The 18662-nt window shown below is 50.2% G+C and overlaps 1 protein-coding gene across 1 annotated transcript; it reads right to left on the bottom strand.

The window, feature by feature from the left end:
- Positions 1 to 2877: 2877 nt before the first annotated feature.
- LOC311200803 (olfactory receptor 14C36-like) lies at positions 2878 to 17978 on the bottom strand (the record flags this gene model as incomplete). Its single annotated transcript, XM_084275109.1, has 2 exons — positions 2878 to 3368; positions 17534 to 17978. The coding sequence occupies 2 exons, from the start codon at positions 17976 to 17978 to the stop codon at positions 2878 to 2880; spliced, it is 936 nt and encodes a 311-aa protein (XP_084131235.1).
- Between the last annotated feature and the right edge of the window lie 684 nt (positions 17979 to 18662).

Genomic DNA, 18662 nt, shown 5'->3' on the forward strand with positions numbered 1-18662 from the left:
ACTGACCCCCAGCCGCTGGGCAGGGAGATCCTGACCCTCACCTGTATCTCAGGGCTCTTCCTTGGGATGTGGGGAGTTTGACACCAAGGGAAGGACAGGGGTATGACACACGGTGGCCTCCTCTGGGGTGGGTGCAAAGGGGCAACCATGCTCCATGGCCATGAGGATAATGTGTCTTCACTGAAGCTTCTGTGGCAGGGACATCAGCCATAGCCAAGGGGGCAAAGATCTCATTTCTATCAGGCTCTTTCTGCCTGTCTGGCACCCTTGGCCATCTGCACCACAGCCCATCCCACACGGCCTCACCCCTGTACCTGGTTCTTTGTAGGCTGCAGGGATGCAACACGCTTTCCCACCTCATTGTCACCTAACAATGTCCCTGCCTGTACTGCTGTCTTTGTGTCCTCACCAGCTGTTCCCACAAACACAAAGCCACCAGCTCATCCACACTTCCTCCCAGTGACTGCTTGCACCACAGCACTACCCTCAGAATGACATTTCTTTACCCTCATGTCCACCCTGGCCTTCAGAGCCATCAGTTCACATGGACTTCCTTTCTTATGTTCTTTTCACATAGCACAAAGAGGGCTCCCCTCAGCCTCCCCTTCCCCAGGCCAAAGCAGCAAAGGTCTCTTGGCAGACTTTCCCTGACCACATTCCTCCAGACTGGGGAGCCCGTTTTGGGACTGACTGCTCCAGAGGTGGCATCACCAGTGCTGAGTCCAGGTGGACCAGAAGGGCCCTTGTCTGTGCAGCCACTCTCCTCCCAGTGCAGCCCAATGTGCTCATAGCCTGATTCCTGTTCAGCATCTATGACTGCTGTGGTATCCCCTGCAATGCCCAAATTCTTCTCCTTGTGGCCGGTTCTCCACCCGTCACGTCTGAGCTGCCTTGATGTGTGGGTGTTGTGCTGGAACCTTTTCTCATGGTTTCACCCCAGCCCAGAGCCGAGCACCACGCAGCCGCTCTCTCTCTAAGAGGGGGTGTGTGTAGGGGGATTGGGGGTGGGGGGAAAGGATGGGAAAAGGAAACCAAAAAGCCCTAAACCTTGTGGGCTGGGATAAGGACAGTTTACTGGGACAGCAGAGAGAGAAACAACAACAACAGGACTTTGTGGCAAAATACACACAACAGGTGATGCACAGTGCAGTTTCTCACTGAACCCCACAGCTCTGGCCGCACAGCTCACAGCCATCCTGAAAGCACGTGTGTCCTGGAGCTGAGTTCTCCTGCCCCCACCACACTCCTTTTATGGTGTGATCTGATTGAAATAGGCCTTTTTGGGCAGTTTGGGTCACCTGTCTTGGCTGTGTCCCCGTTCCAGCTCCCAGAGAGCTCCCCACCTTCCCGTTACTAGTAGAGAATGAACAACAGAAAAGTCTGATTGCTTGGACACAACTAAAGCCTCCCTGTTATCAGCACTGCTCTCATCCTAACAGCCAAATGTGGCACCACATGGGCTGCTAGAAAGAAAATCAACTGTATTCCTCCTGAAACCAGCCCACCTTTGTAGACAACAAGTGCACCACAATGGTGGGCTCACTCCTATAGTCATACAGTATGGGTAATTCCCTTGGTCAGTTACAGTCAGCTGGGGCTGTTCTGTCCCCTTCCAGGCACTTGTGCACTCCCAGTTGACTCATTTTTCGAGCAGAACTAGAAAAAAGGCCTTGATGCTGTGCAAGCCCTGCTCAGCAAGGAACAAACGTATTTATTTAGACTTTATGACTTACAAATCCAAACACCAGAACTATGGGGGCCACCAACATGAGAATTAATTCCAGCCGCAGAGAAAATATGGGCAGGAGGAGAAGATCTCTTCTGCTTGGAAATCTTCCTGACGTTCCTGTTCATCAAATCCCAGAATTTCTCAAGGTCTCTCTGAAGGGAATCTCCATTTCACTAATGGTTCACATGTGCTTGCTGATGCCTCTCTAACTTATGGTGCTTCTAACAATATGACAGCAATAAGTGCTAAAGAACCTGGGACTCTACTGCTGGACATCTAGCATGTTCAGGAGTGGATGATGGTAGAGCCTGAAAATGACATTTTTAGGACTGTTCCTGGTGCTAGGAATGCCCTGAGCCCCAAGGTTAATGGGGCTGTTAGTGTGCTACCTGGGGAGCTTTCAGGGCACCTTTTGCCATGGAGCTGGTGCTGCACATTGAGCAGTGTCGAAGGTGGACACTGTTAAAGCTGGAAATTACATTGGGCAGATTTACATCCACTCCCATGGCTACAAAAGCCCTGACCCCATGTTCCTGGAGCTGTTAGTGGGATACCAGGGGATATGTAAGGCCACGAACATCTTTCATCCCTCACACCTTTAGTTTGGGATGTATTGCTGTGCATTTAGCAGGTTCAAAGTTGGACACCAGTATGGCCAGAAATGACATCAAGCAATGTTAGGACCTTGCTTTTGTCTCTGAACGCTCTGAGCCCTAAGGCACTGGGGCTGCCAGTGATCTACCTCGGCACCCCAGGATGCCATTGGCCTTCTTAGCCAGGAGGGCACATTGCTGGCTCATGCTCATCCTGCAGCATATGAAGGGGGTCAGCTTTCAGAGCAGATTCTCTCCAAACCAACTTGTGTTCAGATACATAGAAAGGTCACTTATCAACACACTGAACTTTTGAGACAACTCTTTATTAGACATCTGAAAGATGGGAAGTTTTCCAAGTCTCAGAAGACACTGGAGAGCTGAGCAGCATCGAAATGACCACAGAGAAAGCAGAGGTGGAAACCTGCTGATTAAAGTGAAGTGCATACATGTCTCTAGGCTACTGAGAAGACAAAACAACCAGCAAAATTCGTAGTAAATACAGACTGGACCTAATGTGAGTTCCATGGCCAGTGATATGCCAAAGATGAGCTTTTAGAAACATCCAGTCATCAGTTTCCACATGGCATCCTTGAGCTCCTGGTTCCTCATGCTGTAGATGAGGGGGTTCACTGCTGGTGGCACCACCGAGTAAAGAAATGATGCTAACAGGTCCAGAAATAGGGAGGAGATGGAGGGAGGCTTCAGGTAGGCAAATATGGCAGTGCTAAGGAACAAGGAGACCACAGCCAGGTGAGGGAGGCAGGTGGAAAAGGCTTTGTGCCGTCCCTGCTGCGAGGGGATCCTCAGCACAGCCCTGAAGATCTGCACATAGGACACCACAATGAACACAAAACACCCAAAACCTAAACAGGCAGTGACCACAATGAGTCCAGTTTCCCTGAGGTAGGCATCTGAGCAGGAGAGCTTGAGGATCTGGGGGATTTCACAGAAGAACTGGTCAACAGCATTGCCATGGCAGAGGGGGAGGGAAAATGTATTGGCTGTGTGCAGCAGAGAATAGAGAAACCCACCGATCCAAGCAGCTGCTGCCATGTGGACACAAGCTCTGCTGCCCAGGAGGGTCCCGTAGTGCAGGGGGTGGCAGATGGCAACGTAGCGGTCATAGGCCATGACGGTGAGCAGAAAGAGCTCTGTTGAGATCAAACATATAAAGAAAAAGAGTTGAGCCACACATCCTGTATAGGAAATGGCCCTGGTGTCCCACAAGGAATTGGCCATGGATTTGGGAACAGTGGTAGAGATGCAGCCAAGGTCAGTAACAGAGAGGTTGAGGAGGAAGAAGTACATGGGGGTGTGGAGGTGGTGATCACAGGCTATGGTGATGATGATGAGGCCATTGCCCAGGAGACCAGCCAGGTAGATGCCCAGGAAAAGGCAGAAGTGCAGGAGCTGCAGCTTCCATGTGTCTGCAAAGGGCAGGAGGAGGAACTGGCTGATGAAGCTGGTGTTGGACATCTGCTGCTGTCAAGCGTGGAGACCTGTCCAAGGAGGAAAAGGCAGTGAGAAGTTAGGGAACGATTCTTTGAGGGAAACAGTTTCCAATTCACATTAACTCCCTGTATTCAGGAAGCTTTTTGTCAGGTCCCTTTTGGGAGGTCTGCTTTGTGCTGGCTTGAGTGTGCCACTGCTGGGAGGAGGGTTGGCTGTGGGGTCTTGAGAACTCAGTCCTGCCTTGCTGCAGTCAGTAAATAGAAGGATGGGGTGATCTCAGACTAAATCCCCTGTGGATAGCAATGAGCATTTCAGCACTGTCACTCCAATTTCACCCGAGGGCAGAGCAGAGCTTTGGAGCTTTGGTTTTCTCCTGACTGAGAGCTGAGGAATCCAGTCTTGCAGGGCAGAGCTCCAAAGCCCTCCTGCGGTCTCATCCTACCCAAGGAGGATCTCAGCTCCCTGCTCCCAGCCAGGGACACCCAGGGCTCAGTGCAGCTGCCCACACACAGGTGATGAGTGGCATTGCCACGGCCTCTGTGCCGAGATGTCTCCTGCATGGGGCTCCTGTCTGGGGCACAAGAGTCCCTGGGAGAGCGGTGCCATTGTGGGAGGCAGCTGCAGCCCAGCAGGAGCTACCTGGAAAACCTCAGTCCTACAGATGGGGGTTCTGAAGTGTGGGTCACTCAGTGCCAGCCCCACAATTAGATGTGCCCAGAGCCCCAGGAAACGTTGGGAGAAAGGCAACAAGAACAGGAGAGGAAATGGCAAGAAACATTCCACAGGAGGCTGGAAGGACAGGCACTCGGAGGGTTCTTCTCTCTGGGACAAGGACCCTGCACCATATTTCCATGCGTCAGACTTTACATCCACCGCTTCTTTCCACAGTGCGAATGCAGCCATGCCCAGGAGAAGACAGCTGTCCTGCCCTGTCCCTCTGATGGGGTAGAAGGACATCCCTTCCATGCAGCACCTTCTGGTCCTATAGAGAACCTGTCCTCCTGACACACCCCACACACTGTCCCATGTCCCAGCTTTAGAAGATCCCTCCAGGAACAGAACCTGCATTGCCCTGCACCCACAGACATACCAGGCAGAGTGCTGTGGAGATTTCTCCTCCAGTGAGCTCTCAGCATCCATCAGCTCTCTCAGCCTCACAGGTCTCCCCTCGGTGCCTACAGGCAGTGTCCCCAGCCCTGTGTGCTTGGCAGAGGAGCTGCTCCTGGCCAGAGCTGTCTCTCTGCAGCGCTGCCAGGTTGTCATGAGCTCCCCCCATCGCAGGAGCCTGGCTTAGCTTAGCAGGAGAAGACCAGTTCTTGTAGACTCCCTCCTGGTGCCTCAGGCCTCATGGGAATCGATCTATGATCTCATCTCTGACAATCTCATGATGTCCCTGCTCAGGGCTGGGGGTCAGCACTTGGCATTTCTGCTTCATCAGACCAAGCCAGGGTGTCCTCAGCATCAGAGCTGCCTGCCCTGTGCCTGTGTTTGTCCTCATGGCCTCCAGTTGTCTGCTCTAACGAGCCCCTGGGGAGGCTTTGTCAGTGGGGCCTGTTAGTGCTTCAAGGGACTTTGGGCATTACTCCTGACTTGGAGTTCTTGAGAGGTTTCTTCACTCTCATCTTGGTATCTGAGGTCTGGGGATTCAGAAGAAAAGACACCATGGGGCCCATTAACATCCAGAAAGCCCTTACAAGCATGGCTCTTTAACTCATTTTCATTAAAGAGTCAAAACTCCTACAACTACTTGGATTTTGGTTGGGTCCTTACGTTTCAAAGGAATTTCCCATGGAGGAACTTTTTTCAGTCATGGGTATTGTCTGCCATGGCTCAGTTGATAGAAGTGACAGCAGCATTCTGTGATGGATATGGGTCTGCTAAGGAGATCTGGACAGGCAGGAAAAAAGTCCATTGAGATCCAACCCTGCCTGGAGAACTTTGCTCTTCCCAAGCCCAGCAGCTCCCTCACTGGCCTCCTGGGACTCCCAACACTTTTCCTGGCATCATCTGTGCTCACAGGCACAGACAGATTTCTCTGATAACAAACAGCAGTTCAACATGATCCAGTTTAATACCCATGAAATCTCTCTCCTCAGCTGCCTGCTACGGCCAAGCAGCGTGTGAAGGGGGTCAGCTTTCAGAGGAGATTCTCTCCCAGAACATTGTTATTCAGATACATGTAATGGTCAGTTATTGTTGCAGTCTGGCGTAGCTGGGTGCTGGGAGAGGGTGGGGGCTGCAGAGATGGCTCCTGCAAGAAGCAGCTGGAAGTTCTCTGCAGGCCCTGCAGAGCAAACATTGGTTGATTCAAGGGCAGAGTCACTGCTGACCAAGGCCAAGCCCATCAGTGATGGTCACAGCGCCTCTGGGAATCACATTTAGGAAAACATAAACACAAGCAGCTGCCTTTTTCCAGCAGAGAAGGGAGTGAGAAGATGTAACGAGCTGTGCAGACACCAAGGCCGGGAAGAGGGGGGAGGATGTGCCCAATGTGCCAGAGTGAAAGATGCCCCTGCAGCCTGGGGAGAAACCCATGGTGGAGCGGGTGTCCCACCGCAGCCCATGGGAAAAGCCCAGATCCCACCTGCAGCCCGTGGAGAGGCCCCACGCTGGATGGAGCAGGTGGAGACAGACAGGAGATGCTGTGACCCACGTTGGAGCCAGCCCCTGCCAGCACTGGCAGCCCGTGGGGAGAGACAGAGACACAGAGATGAGCAAGAGAGAGATTTGGGCTAGAGTAGGCTTGCTGGGGGGAGGCTGGTGACCCCGTGGAGGACTGGGACTGAGAGACACTGTGACTGATGACTGCACCCATAGCAGTGACCCAGGCTGGGGCAGCTGGGGAAGAGCTGAAGCCCTGTGGGAAAGGACTCATGTTGGAGAAGGTCATGGAGGACTGTCTGCCCTGGGTGGGACCCCACGGTGCAGCAGGGGGAGGGTGTGAGGAATGAATGACCCCCCCCAGCCAAGAAGGAAACCAACTTGCAAGGGACTGACCGAAGCCCCATCTCCCAGTCCCTGCCCCTCCCGAGCCACCATGGGGGGGAAGAAAGGAGCAAAATCCTGACTAAACTGAAGTCTGCAAGAAGGGAGGGGTGGGGGGAAGGTGCTTTAAGATCTGGTCCCGTTGTTTTAAGATCTGGTCACGCTTCTCATTACCCAACTATGGTGTCACTGGGTGTGCAGTGTAATAAACTAGAGAGTTTTCTGTCCTTCCCTCTGTTGAGTCTGTTTTGCCCAGGTTGTTCATTACAGGATGATCTCTCCCTGTCCTTATCTTGACTCCTGAGCCTCTTGATATCTATTTTCTCCCCTGCCCAAATAAAAAGGGGAGGAATAGACCGACTTTGGTGGGTGTCTGGCCTCCAGTCAGGGCTAAACCACCACACCCACACAAGCCATATGCCTCTCTCAGCATCAAAGCTAATCCAGCACCAACGAAACCACGTCATGCACAAGTAAGGTGCACACTCCTGGCCTGTCCACCACTCAGGCAAAGGTGATCTCACAGCATCTACCACTGACATGTCCCCATTCCTGGCTTGTCAGGTATTTTGGCACCACTGATATCACAAGGACATTCCTAAGATATCTGTCAGTTCCTGGCCAATCATACATCCAGCTACCAGTAGCCTCAGAAGGACCTATACTGTCCATAAGCCTGGTCCTAGACTCAGGCTAGAGATATTTCCTCAGAACCCACACAGTCTATTGGACTTTTCCCAGCCTATCAACTATTCAGGGAGTAATGATACTCTCTACACAAGTTTTGGGCTTTGTCTGACCTATCAGCTACTTGGGAACCACTGACATCACAACACAGACCATCTGCCTTCTCTTGTCCTGTCAACTGTTCCGGAATCAGTGACCTCACAACAACCTCCACTCTCCACAGCCTGCTCCAGAGAGAGTACCCTGATGTGTCCAGTTGTTGCCAAGCAATCAAGGACTTTTCCTGTTGTTCATATTTCCCTACTAATGAGAAAGGATGGGACGCAGCCAGGACAGGTGACCCGAACTGGCCAAAGGGGGCATTCCATACCCATTCTGTCATGCTCAGCATAAAAGCAGGGGCTGGTCGGACAAGGCAGCTCCAGGACGTGCAGTTTTGGGGATGGTCCAGTTTTTGGGACGGCTCTGGGCTGCACAGTCTGAGTTGCGGGTTTGGTGAGAAACTGCATTGTGTGTCACCAGTTTCAAAGATTTTGCTACAAAGTCCTGTTACTATTGTTACATCTCTTTCTGCTATTCTAGTAAACTATCCTTACCCCAACCCGTGGGGTTTTGTTTACTTGGTTTTGGGGTTTTTTTCCCTTTCCTGTGTGGTGCTCGGCTCTCAGCTGGGGCAAAACCACATCTACTAAAATCCAAAACAAATCTGCCGCAACGGAGAGAGACGGGACACAGCTTGATGCAGCAAGAGTCGATTTATTGCAAAGAACCATTCCTTCTTATATGCTCTGCAGACAGCTGCTTTCTTTCAAACATGTGGTGTTCGGGTGCTACATCTGATTGGTCAACCTTTTGCTGTCACAGCAGCATCTCTATCTTATCATGCTAATAGAACTTCTAAAACCTCGTCAGACAGCAGATAGACCTTAACAATAGAGGACACATTTTCCTGAAGCCTGTCCCAGCAGGGGGCCGTCAAAGATGCTGCCACCTTGTTTAGTTTCCCCGAGGTTCATGGCCTAAAGGCTCCATCCCGTTATCTGTTAACCTGGCAGTGCTTGAGGCTCTGTTTCCCAAACTGCATGCCACACCTCACAATCCTCTTACCTCACAATACCTTTAACTCAAAAACCCTTTACCTCACAATCCTTTTACCTCACAATCCCCTTACCACATAATCCCTTTACCTCACAATTCCCTTACCTCACAATCCCTTTACCTCAGAAACCCTTTACCTCACAATCTCTTTACCTCACAATCGCCTTACATCACAATACCTTTACCACACAATCTCCTTACCTCACAATCTCTGTACCTCACAATCCCCTTAATTCACAATCGCCTTACCTCTCAATCCCCTCACCTCAGAGTCTCCTTACCTCAGTCCCCTTACCTCACAATCCCCTTACCTCACAATCCCTTTACCTCACAATCCCTTTGCCTCACAATCCCCTTGCCTCACAATCCCCTTACCTCACAATCCCCTTACCTCACAAACCCCTTAGCTCATAAAACATTTACCACACAATCCCCTCACTTCAAAATCCACTTAACTCACAATCCTTTTACCTCACAATCCCCTTACCTCATAATCCCTTTAACTCACAATCACCTTACCTCATAATCCCTTTACCTCACAATCACCTTACCTCAAAATCCCCTTACCTCACAATCCCCTCTACTCACAATACCATTACCTCACAATCCCCTTGACTCACAATCCCTTTACCTCACAATCCCTTTACCTCACAATCTCCATACCTTACAATCCCTATTACTCAGAAACCCTTTATCTCAAAATCCCCTTGCCTCACAGTCCCATTTCCTCACCATCCCCTTACCTCACATTCCCCTTTACCTCACAGTCCATTTACCTCACAATCCCCTTATTTTACAATCCCTTTACCTCACAATCCCTTTACCTCACCATCACTTTAACTCACATTTCCTTACCTCACAATCCCTTTACCTCACAATTCCCTACCACACAATCCCCTTACCTCACAATCCCCTTACATCACAATCCCTTTAACTCACAATCACTTTACCTCACAATCCCCTTGACCTCAAAATCCCTTTACCTCATAATTCCTTTACTTAACAATCCCTTTAACTCACAATCCCTTTAACTCACAATCCCTTTACCACACAATCCCATTTTCTCACGATCCCCTTACCTCACAATCCCTTTACCTCACAGTCCATTTACCTCACAATCCCCTTACCTCACAATCCCTATTACTCAGAAACCATTTATCTCAAAATCCCCTTGCCTCACTGTCCCATTTCCTCACCATCCCCTTACCTCATAATCCCCTTTACCTCACAGTCCATTTACCTCACAATCAATTTATTTTACAATCCCTTTACCTCACAATCCCTTTACCTCACAATCCCTGTACCGCACCATCCCTTTGACTCGTCATCCATTTAACTCACAATCCCTTTGTCTCACAATCCCTTTACATCACAAATCCCTTGCCTCACAATCCCCTTACCTCACAATCCTCTTACCTCACAATCTGTCAATCAATTCTGTGACTTCATCATCCCCTTAACTCACAATCATCATACCTCACAATCCCCTTACCTCACAGTCCATTTACCTCACAATCCCTTTACCTCACAATCTCTTTACCTCAGAATTTCTTTACCTCACAATCCCTTTACCTCACAATCCCTTTACCTCACAATCCCTTTACCTCACAATTCCCTCAACTCAGAATCTCTTTACCTCACAATCCTTTCAGGTCACAATCCCCTTACCTCACAATCCCTTTACCACACAATCCCATTTCCTCACCATCCCCTTAACTCACAATCGCCTTTACCTCACCATCCCCTCAACTCAGAAACTCTTTACCTCACAATCCCTTCAACTCACAATCACCTTACCTAACAATCCCTTTACCTCGCAATCCCCTTAACTCACAATGATCATACCTCACAATCCCCTTACCTCATAATCCCTTTACATGACAATCTCCTTACATCACAATCCCATTACGTCACAATCCCTTTACCTCACAATATCCTTCCCTCACAATGTCCTTAACTCACAATCCCTTTACCTCACAATCCCCTTAACACACAATCCCGTTATCTTACAATCTTCTTACCTCACAATTTCCTTATCTCACAATTCTTTTAGCTCACAATATCCTTACCTCAGAATCCCTTTACCTCACAATCTCTTTACCTCACAATGACCTTACCTGTCGGTAGATAGGGCTTTGCTGTCGCAAGATTTCGGGCTGTACGGAAAGGTAGGACCCTCCCCTCTCCTCAAGTAACCAATAGTAGGTAGGCGGTGAGGTAAGCGGACGGAAGTGACATCCTATCATTGGGGTATAAAGCCCCGTGCCCCTCTCTAATAAATGCCATTTGCCGTCCACCACATTGGTGTCTGTGAGCTGATGGACCATGCTGCCAGGGTGTGGCACCGTTGCCGTTCCTGAACCAGGTTGCCATGCCTTAACAAAGGCAACAATTGGTGCCGAAACCTGGGAAACTTGCCTGCATCAGGTGAACAGTGGCCGGGCGGGAGGATCTGCTCCCCGGAGGGGATGCACTGGGACCCGCCAGGAGGATGGAAGCCCTTGTGAAAGTCGTATTGGGATTGTGTACATAGTGGGGTATTGATTGTAAATCTAAAGATTTTACTCTTGCCTTTGAGAGATTAGTAAAAATCAGGGTCATCAACCAGCCGGTTGATATTCTCCATCCTGAGGTGTGGGATAAATGTACTAAAGTTTTAGCCGAGGAAACTATGTCCTCCGGCAGTGGGAAAACTCTGAAATCGTGGGGGAGAGTCGTGCAGGCACTCTGGAAAGCGATACAAGAGCAGGACACTTGGAGGGTGGCAAAAGAATGTTTGTTGGTCACCCGAAAATTGGGAATCGGGGCGGCCACACAAACTTTGCAGCCCCCCGACTGTGATAAGCCTGCCAAGCCCAAAGATCGAGAGGGCGATACGCCGCCTCCATCCCCGAAGCCCGATCCACTCACGGAGAGTCAGGAGCAAGCTGAAACTTTTGCGGCGGGGCAGGAGCAAGCTAAAACTCTTACAGCGGGGGGAGGAGCGAGCGAAATCTTTCTGGGGTGGGCTAGCCGAGGAGGCCAGGGCTGCCACTAAGATATCAGAATCTCATCAAGTCTGCTCAGAGCCACCTCCCTATATGCTCAAAGGTGGCGCTGACAGTGGAGAAGGGCGGGGAAAGCATACTTTTGGCGAGAAAATGGAGGAAATTCCAGAGCTGCCTGGATCACGTGAAAAGGAAGGGGAAGAGAAGGCTGGGTAGAGGTAGAGAAGGAAGGGACAAGAACAAGAGCGACAGGCGGAGAGCCAATCAGAACCCACTCAAGAAAAGGGGTGGGTCAAGGGGGAGGGAACAAGGATCCACCCACAAAGATGGTGGGCAGGGTCGGAGCCTGACAAAAAGAAGGGTATCACCGGAAATGGCCAGTCAGTCGAGTTCCGGATCCGACTCGGACACTAGTCAGGGTGAGCAGCTCACAACCGATTGTGACTCAGAGGAGGAAATGAGAATAGACAAAATCATACGCCAAAATATTCGCATCCAAAATAAAAAAGAATTATTAGAGGAAAATATTCCTCTTATGGATTGGAAAAAAATACAAATTGCGTGTGCCGATTGGACCCCATCAGCCGCGTTAGCGTTCCTGGTCCGGGTGATGCCTGGGAGACAGAGGGCTCACTCGCCACTAAACCCTAAGGATATACAAGCGATCGTTACAGCAATTGCGGATAAGGGGCTTAATTCGGCCATGGTCTCCACTCTCATAGATGGGGTTTTTGGAGGAGATGACTTACTTCCCTTTGATATAAAGCAAACTTGTAGACTGATTTTTGATGGGGCAGGAATGATCGTTTTTAAACAAGAATGGGAGGAGAACTGTGCGAGGCTACTGGCCCAAGCAGTTGGGGACGATCATGCTCTGCGTGGCTCTAGCCTGCAGCGGCTAATGGGTACAGATCCAGCAATGCTTACCCCTCAGGCACAAGCACAGGGCTTACGGGCCCCTGAGGTCGCGGCAACTACTTGCGCAGCCAGAGAAGCTATTAGCGCAGTCTCTAGAGCCAGCACTAGCCCATAACCATGGGCCACAATAAAGCAGAGTGAAAGCGAAAGCTTCACACAATTTGTGGATCGTCTCCAAGCAGCAGTAGACTCGTCAGCGCTGCCTCCGGAAGCAAAAGGCCCGGTCGTAGCAGAATGCTTACGTCAGCAGTGTAATTTGGCAACCAAAGAATTTCTCCGATCACTACCAGCAGGGTCAAACATTGTGGACATGATTAAGCATGTTGCGAGGGAAGAACATTCAGTTCCAATCCAGGCAGCTGTTCACGCCCTAGTAGCCAATGCAGTGGTGTGTTTTAAATGCAGTCAGGCAGGCCACATATGGAGAAATTGCCCTCAATCTGGATACTTGCCAACAGCGCTCCCCCCGCGCCAAACTCAGCCCAGGAGACAGTGCTGGGCTTGTGGAAGGAGGGGACATTTTGCCAAGGATTGCGGGGGTAACAATCAGGGAAACTTCATGGGTAGGGGACTGCCGGGCCGCACCCAGCCCTCTCCCGAGTGGGACATGAGGTGGCCCAACTACACCAGCCACAAATGGGGCAAGGCGTTTCCAAACTCATTGACCCCTCAAGAAGCGACCAGTTATATAGCCCAACAACATTCCAAGCAAACCTGCCTCCACCTCAGGGACAGCAGGAACCACCCTTTGGGGACAGGACCCCAAGGTGGCCCTGGCCGTAAGATGTGATGACCCGCCAGTGGTATGGGGAGTCTGCTCCCTTTACAATGCTTTAAATGACACCACCATCCGTGTCCCCTTTTTAATTGATACTCATTCACCACAGGGCTTGGAGGACCTTCTCCCCCTACATCACCGACCTCATTGTCTGCAAAGTCCCTTACACTTTCTCACTCCTTTTTCTGGTGGCAAAAATCAGCTGCTGATTTTTATTTTCCTTCTTAAAAATATTGTCACAGAGTTGCTCTTAAAAATGCTCTGCTCCACATCACCAATACATTGTCTCTGCCCCTCTGCCATGGCAATGCTGTTGTCCAGTTCTTCTGTGAAATCCCCAGATCCTCAAGCTCTCCTGCTCAGATGCCTACCTCAGGGAAAATGTAGTCAGAGCTTGTCTAGCTTTTGGGTGTTTTGTGCTCATCGTGGTGTCCTATGTGCAGATCTTCAGGGCTGTGCTGAGGATCCCATCGGAGCATGGACAGGACAAAGCTTTTCCACCTGCCTCCCTCAACCTGGCTGTGGTCTCTTTGTTTGTGAGCACTGGTGTGTTTGCCAATCTGAAGCCCCCCTCCACGTCCTTCATATTTCTGCACCTGGTAGTGACATTTCTTCACTTCGTGGTTCCACCAGCAGTGAACCACATCATTGACAGCTTGATATCCTAAGGATCTCTTTTCAGCAGACTGCCTGGACGTATGCACTTCACTTGGCCTACAGGTTTCCACCTCTGCTTGCTCTTAGGTCTTTCAGATGATGCTCAGTCTCTGGTGTCTACTTTGAGCTTCAGAGAGTTGGAAAACATCCCATCTTTCAGTACTCTTATGAACTGTTCTGGCAGGAGGTCAGTGTGTTTGTAAGTGACCTTTCTATGTATCTGATTTAAACTGTTCTGGGAGAGATGCCAGGAAAAGTGTTGGGAGTCCCAGGAGGCCAGCTGGAGAACTGTTGGTCTCCAGGAAGAGCAAGGTTCTCCATAAAAGGTTGGATCTTAAGAAACTGCCTTTCCTGCCTGTCCAGATCTCCTTAGGAGACCGATATCCATCACAGAATGCTGCTGTCACTCCTTATATCAACTGAGCCATGGCAGAAAATACCTGTGACTGGAAAAAGCTCCTTCATGGGAAATTCCTTTGAAATCTTCATCACTAAGGACCTAACTAAAGTCCAAGTAGTTGTAGAAGTCTTGAGTTCTTTAATTTGTTTTTTTTTTAAATTTCGAGACATTCTTGTAAGGGCTTTCTGGATGTTAATGAGCCCCATGGTGTCTTTTCTTCTGAGTCCACAGACCTCAGATACCAAGTGGAGAGTGAAGAAACCTCTCAAGAAGTTCAGTCAGGAGTAATGCCCAAAGTACCTTGAAGCATTAACAGGCCCCACTGGGAGCCGTTACTGACAAAGCCTCCCCATGGGCTCCTTAGAGCAGAGAACTGGAGGCCATGAGGACAAACACAGGCAAAGCACAGGCAGCTCTGATGCTGAGGACACCCTGGCTTGGTCTGATGAAGCAGAAATGCCAAGTGCTGATCCCCAGCCCCTGGGCAGGGAGATCCTGACCCCCACCTGTGTCTCAGGGCTCTTCCTTGGGATGTGGGCTGTGATTCCAAGGGATGGACAGTGGTATAACAAATGGTGTCCTCCCCTGGCATGGATGTAAGGAGGCAATGATACTCCATGACTGTGAGGACAATGTGTCTCCTCTGAGGCCTCTATGGCAGGGATATCAGCTCTAGTCAAGGAGTCAAAGACCTGGCTGGCACCCTTGGCCATCTGCACCACAGCCCATACCACACTGCCCCACGCCTGTGCTGTTTCCCTGCAGGCTGTAGGCACCCAACCCCCTTCCCCACCTTGATCTCACTCCATGATGTCCCTGCCTGTGCTGCTGTTTTTCCCTCCTCATCAGCTGTTCCCACAAACACAAAGCCACCAGCTCATCCACATTTCCTCCAAGTGACTTCAAGCACCACAGCACTGCCCTCAGAGTGACATTTCTTTATCCTCGTGGCAACTCTGACCTTCAAAGCTGCAGTTTCACCTTGACTTCCTTTCTTATGTTTTCTTCATGTAGCACAAGAGGGCTTCCCTCAGGCTCCCCTTCCCCAGACTAAAGAAGCCCAGGTCTGTCATCCTCTCCACACAAGACCCCTACCCATATCTTGGCAGACTTTCTGCCCATGTGACAGTACCTCTCCATTCCTCCAGACCGGGGAGCCCCACACTGGGACTGGCTGCTCCAGAGGTGGCCTCACCTGTGCTGAGTCCAGATGGACCATAAGGGCACTTGTCTGCGTGGCCACGTTCCTCCCAGTGCAGCCCAATGTGCTCTTGGCCAGATTCCAGTTCAGCACCTCTGATTGCTATGGCATCCCCTGCAATGCCCAAATTCTTCTCCTTGCAGCCACTTCCCCATCTAGTCATGTCTGAGCTGCCTTGATGTGTGGGTGTTGTGCTGGAACCTTTTGTCATGGTATCTCCCTAGAAGATTTAGAAGATTTGAGAGAGAGAGAGAGACAGACAGACAGACAGTGTGCAGCAGGGGAAGGGGGTGTGGATTTCCACCCCCCCAACTAAGAAGGAAAACAACTCGGGAGCAACTGACTGAAACCACATTCCCCCAGGCCCTGCCCCTCCCTGTGTCACTGTGGGGTGGATGACAGGAGAAAAATCATGACTAAAGTGAAGTCTGCTAAGAAGGGAGGGATGGGGGAAGGTGCTTCAAGACCTGGTCACTCTTCTCATTACCTGACTCTGGTGTCACTGGGTGTGTAGCTGTAGTGTAATAAATTACTTTTTTTCCTTTATTCTGTGTTGAGTTTGTTTTGCCCGTGACACTAATTGCAGAGTGATACCTCTCTGTCCTTATGTCAAATCCTAAGCCTCCCAGTACATGTGTTTTCCCCTTTCTGGCTGAAAAGGGGAGTGATAGGGGGATTTTGATGGGCATTTGGCCTCTAGCCAGGGCCAAACCATTTCAGTCCTCCACAGACTGTGGAGGGGCATAAAGTGCCTGTATTACACATGAAAAACCTGTTAGGGAAGACATTCTGGGATGTTCCTTCGTCAGACAAAGGCAAACCCATCCACGGGATTGCTTTTGCTCAGGGATTTTGGTCCACTTGGTGGGGGATGTGAAAGAATGGGGAAGTCCAGTGTGTACCCAAAGGGGTTGTAGTTCTAGGTAAGGATAGACAATAAATTTTTGGTGTATAACTAAATGGGTCCATGGCAGATGTTCTACATGATAGATCGGTGATGTTATGAGCGTCCCCAATACTCTGAACATGTAAGATCTGGCCATGTTGTGGATGGTGTGGAAACAGGGGTGGATAATGTCCTGGTTCTGGCAGTCTGTCTTTGCTGTCAGACAGCACTCTGTAATTGTCAGGTCAATAAGGTACCCTGTGTTAGCACTGGCTGTCAGTGTAACTGGCCAATATTATTCTACCTTCATGGTGAATTTTGTCAGCAAACTGTCCTTATCCCCTTCTGTCAAGGTGGGAAAGCATTAACATTACAGGCACATCCTCAATTTGTTCAGCTGATGAAAATGTTCTTGTAATTTTTTTATTAATAAAAGGGTAAAAAAAAGAGGAAAAAAATGGCTCTGTGGAAGCAGACATGATGCAAAGAAAGCACAGCTCGACATTACATGGAAGAGCAGGAGATACTGCATTAAGAATGAGATGAACGTTGACCATGTTTTTATAGCTTAACAAAACTAGAGTGAAACCAAAAAAGAACAACTAAAACCCCTATTAAAAATGAACTGATCAGGAGTTACATTTTCAGTGGTATGCAGAAGACAAGCAGTTTATTGCTGCATAGAAACATCCAGTCATGAGTTTCCACATGGCATCCTTGAGCTCCTGGTTCCTCATGCTGTAGATGAGGGGGTTCACTGCTGGTGGAAACACCGAGTAAAGAAATGCCAATACCATGTCCAAAGATAGGGAGGAGATGGAGGGGGGCTTCAGGTAGGAAAACACACCAGTGATAATAAACAGGGAGACCACGGCCAGGTGAGGGAGGCAGGTGGAAAAGGCTTTGTGCCGTCCCTGCTGCGAGGGGATCCTCAGCACAGCCCTGAAGATCTGCACATAGGACGCCACAATGAACACAAAACACCCAAAACCTAAACAGACACCAACCACAATGACTCCATTTTCCCTGAGGTAGGCATCTGAGCAGGAGAGCTTGAGGATCTGGGGGATTTCACAGAAGAACTGGTCAACAGCATTGCCCTTGCAGAGGGGGAGTGAAAATGTATTGGCTGTGTGCAGAATGGAATAGAGAAACCCACTGGCCCAGGCAGCTGCTGCCATGTGGACACAAGCTCTGCTGCCCAGGAGGGTCCCGTAGTGCAGGGGGTAGCAGATGGCAACGTAGCGGTCATAGGCCATGACAGTGAGAAGACAGGCCTCTGTGACGATCAAAAATACAAAGAAAAAGAGTTGAGCCACACATCCTGTGTAGGAAATGGCCCTGGTGTCCCACAAGGAATTGGTCATGGATTTGGGAACAGTGGTGGAGATGCAGCTAAAGTCAAGTACAGAGAGGTTGAGGAGGAAGAAGTACATGGGGGTGTGGAGGTGGTGGTCACAGGCTGTGGTGATGATGATGAGGCCATTGCCCAGGAGAGCAGCCAGGTAGATGCCCAGGAAGAGACAGAAGTGCAGGAGCTGCAGCTCCCGTGTGTCTGCAAAGGCCAGGAGGAGAAACTGGCTGATGGAGCTGCTGTTGGACATCTGCTGCTGTCAAGTGTGGAGACCTGTCCAAGGAGGAAAAGGCAGAGAGAAATTAGGGAATCTTTCTTTGAGGAAAATCCCTTCTACGACTTATCTAATGCCATCATTTTGAGTCTCTGTATTCAAGAAGACTTGTGGCAGGTCCCTTTTGGGAGGTCTGCTTTGTGCTGACTTGTCTACCATTGATGGCAAGACCTGAAATGAGGGTCATCTCAAGGTCAGCCCCACCAATGGACGTGCCTAGAGCCCCAGGTAACCAGTGGACAAATTCAGCAAGGACAGGAGGGGAAACAGAGAGAAATGCTCCAGCCAGGCACTCAGGGGTTTCTCTTCTTTGTGGGCTGGATTGCCAAGGAGAAGAGTCAGCCTGAAACACTGGAACTCCTGGTGCAGAGCCTGTGCTGGGCAGCAGAAACCAGGGATTCAGTGAGGGAAAGGGTCAGCACTGTGGGGGATGTCAGGGAGGTACCAAATCCCCACTGTCAAGGCTATGCTGAGAGCAGCTCCTTCTCCATACCTGACAATGTCTCTGCTGCCTGGAGCTGTCCCTACAGCTGCTTCTCTTTGCCCATGTCACCTCCTGCTTTGTGCTCACAAACCTGATCCCACCTGTGCTGTGCTCAGATCCACTTTGCAGACCACTCCTGGCATCAGGGCACTGCCCCGGGGAACCTCTGTGTGTGC

Source organism: Gallinula chloropus, assembly GCF_964237585.1.
Source record: "Gallinula chloropus genome assembly, chromosome: 25".
NCBI lineage: Eukaryota > Metazoa > Chordata > Aves > Gruiformes > Rallidae > Gallinula > Gallinula chloropus.